Source organism: Cyprinodon variegatus, unplaced genomic scaffold, assembly GCF_000732505.1.
Source record: "Cyprinodon variegatus isolate N-32 unplaced genomic scaffold, C_variegatus-1.0 Scaffold969, whole genome shotgun sequence".
Taxonomy (NCBI): Eukaryota; Metazoa; Chordata; class Actinopteri; order Cyprinodontiformes; family Cyprinodontidae; genus Cyprinodon; species Cyprinodon variegatus.
Genome location: NW_015151422.1, coordinates 28,162 through 31,344, shown reverse-complemented (window position 1 = coordinate 31,344; position 3,183 = coordinate 28,162). Strand labels below are relative to the sequence as shown.

Sequence of the window (3,183 nt, the reverse complement as noted above, 5' to 3'; positions counted from 1 at the left end):
AAAGTTGATAGACCTCTGGACACAACAATCCGTTTGGGTTCTAGATCTCCTGACCTTCAGATGAGGTGTGACCGTTAGTGTGGGGGCACAAAGCTCATATAGTGGCTCCTTCATGATTTACCTGAGAGTCTGTGGAGGACTGGTTGATGTACTGATGCTTTCTTTTCAGTTCGGGGATGTTTTGGCTACAGCAAAACCAAACGGACTCAGAGGGATGTTCTACCTTCCAGCTCCTGGTCTCACTGCTGACTGTGTGAAGAGTCCTGCAGGTAACAGCAAACCCACCTACAGCCCATAGAGCAGAGTGTTTCTACTCTGAAGCTCTGCAAGGTTCTGGATGTTCTGCCCATGTACTGATTAGATGAAAGCAAACAGCTACTTTTAAGAAGTCTGTATTAGTTTGTTTCAGAGATAGGTGTGAGTTAATCTTCACCCGCTGAACATCTCCATATTCTATCATCCAGAAACATCAACGTGCTTCACTGCCTTTTTATGTCACACATCCCCCAGATGACAGAGGAATAAACCTTTAAACTCTTCTTCTCCTCATCTAGCCTCCATAAAACCATTCAGGTTATCTCCTCATTGCTGAGGCACATCTCTGACAGCAGAGCTAGAGGCAAACCACAGACGCAAACATTAGCAACATTTGGCAACATTAGCAACGTTAGCTGCCTCTGTCCTGTGGGGGGTGCTCTGGGAGTATGGAGTACCGGCCCTTTAATAGGGGCTGTTAGGTCTCTGTATGACCGGTGTCAGAGTCTGGTCCGCATTGCTGGCAGTAAGTCGGACGTGTTTCCGGTGAGGGTTGGACTCCGCCAAGGTTGCTCTCTGTCACAGATTCTGTTCATAACTTTTATGGACAGAATTTCTAGGCAAAGCCAAGGTGTTGAGGGGATCTGCCTTGGTGGCCTTAGGATTGCCTCTCTGTTATTCTCAGATGATGTGGTTCTGTTGGCTTCATGAGGGCGTGATCTACAGCTCTCACTGGAGCGGTTCGCAGCCGAGTGTGAAGCGGCCGGGATAAAGATCAGTGCCTCCAAATCAGAGACCAAGTGCTGCCCCTAGTAGATGATGTGCTGCCCCTAGTAGAGGATGTGCTGCCCCTAGTAGAGGATGTGCTGCCCCTAGTGGATGAGTTTAAGTAACTTGGGGTCTTGTTGACAAATGATCGACAGGCCGACTGGTGCAGCGTCTGCTGTGAAGTGTGTACTGTACCGGTCTGAGAGCTGAGCCAAAAGGCAAAGCTCTTAATTTACTGGTTGATTTACATTTTATTCTCATCTATGGTCATGAACTCTGGGTCATGACCGAAAAAATGAGATCCCAAATACAAGCGGCTGAAATGAGTTTTCTCCGTAGTGTGTCTGGGCTCTCCCTTAGAGAAAGGATGAGGAGCTCAGTCATTAGGGGAGGACTCAGAGTAGAGCCGCTGCTCCTCCACATGGAGAGGAGCCAGTTGAGGTGGCGCGGGCATCTGATTAGGATGCCTCCTGGACGTCTCCCTGGTGAGGTGTTCCAGGCACGTCCCACCAGGAGGAGGCCGAGGGGGAGACCCAGGACACACTGGAGGGACTATGTTTCTTTGCTGGCCTGGGAGCGCCTTGGGATTCCCCCGGAGGAGCTGGACCAAGTGGCTGGGGAGAGGGACGTCTGGGGCTCCCTACTGAAGCTGCTACCCCCACGACCCGACCCGACCCCGGATAAGCTGAAGAAGATGGATGGTTGGATGGATGGCAACGTTAGCAGGAGCCTCAAATGTACCTGCTGCTAGAAGTCTGAACTGTTCCACAGAGCAGAGCTCAGGGGAAAATCTGGTCAGAGGAAGTTCTGCTGGTTTCCATTTATCTGCATGGATGATGAGAAAAGGCCTGTCTGGTTCTGTCCTCAGGGTTCCTGCAGGACCGAAGCAGCCGATGTTCCCAGCGGTTGACCCCAGGTACTGCCTGTGGCTCACAGGAGGCCCTCAGGATGGACACCTACTCATCCATCCAGCTGCTTGCTGTGAGTCCTTCCTCAGACTTTCTGAACTTGCCGTCCTCTGGGTTCAAACTCATGCAGTAGTTGTGGTCACAGCAGAAGAAGTTTCACAAGTTCTGCTTTGTGAAACTTCCTTCTGCCTCGAGGTCGATTTCTGTCTCTGATGGCTTCACATGAAGCGGCTTCACTTCCTCTGCTGTCTACGGTGTGACGTTTGGGTCGCAGAGCTCAGAGGAATCCTGATGCTGGATATCAGAACTGCAGCTCTGAGGAGCTTCCTGCTCTGCACAGGTCAGAGGTTACTGACCTGTGCAGAGCCCCAGGTCTGCACAGGTCATTAACCACCCCCATTTCTTCTAACTATCCGTTCCTCAGCCATTGTGGTCATAATGTTTTGCCTGTTGGAAGTAGCAGCGTGAACCTCTGAATGTCTCCACCAATCAATCAGAGGCGTTGGATGATAAACTACATGTTTGTTTTACAGGGGAAGGACGCCGCTGCAGCGGTGAGTAACGTTCTAAATCTTTTCTACTCTTTTAGCTTTTATTCAGACAGCAGAACGCTGCAGTGTGTTTACTGATATTGATTTTATATCATGTTGTGGATTCTTTCCCTTTGAACTGATGGTTCTGACCTGTAAGACCAGGAGAACATCTGCTAGCTCTAAAACAGCAGCTGCTGCAGGATGTTAGAGTTTAGGGTCTAATCAGACAGAAGCAATGTCTGAAGCCTTTATCTGAAGTTGAATTTGGTGATAAACGTGTGTGACGTGAAGGAGGCGGGGCCTCAGAGTCAGGCGGACATGTTGGACTTCTGTGTCGCTCCAGGTGGTTCCTGTGGATGTGGAGTCAGTCGTCCTGCAGTCGGCAGAGGGGGCTCAGACCCAGCTGACCATCAGCGGTGGGGGGGCCCTACTTCCTGAAGCCGTTAGCCCCTCCCTCTGTGCCAACGTGGTGCTGAAGGTACGATGACCTCCGGCTCCTTTTCTGTAGAAATATCATTGCTTCGCTGTTGAACAGGTAAGACTGGAACAAATGATGAAGCATCAACAGGTTGTGGCCCCTGAGTTCTTCAGACCGGACATGTTTGGCCCCGCCAGCCTGGTTGGATCAGTTAGTGGACAGAACCTCAGAGGAGGTCAAACTGTGACCGGTGTAGGTACCAGATTGACTTGGGCTGCCAGATTGACTAGGGGGCCTGCGC

The 3,183-nt window shown here is 50.8% G+C and overlaps 1 protein-coding gene across 1 annotated transcript in view; it reads left to right on the top strand.

The window, feature by feature from the left end:
- Positions 1–3,183, top strand: part of tctn1 (tectonic family member 1) — a 15,079-nt gene that overhangs the window by 9,464 nt on the left and 2,432 nt on the right. Inside the window, exons 3-6 of the mRNA XM_015398876.1 lie at positions 127–269; positions 1,892–2,004; positions 2,465–2,485; positions 2,808–2,942. Coding sequence (XP_015254362.1) covers positions 127–269; positions 1,892–2,004; positions 2,465–2,485; positions 2,808–2,942 — 412 coding nt within the window. The remainder of the gene's footprint in view (positions 1–126; positions 270–1,891; positions 2,005–2,464; positions 2,486–2,807; positions 2,943–3,183) is intronic.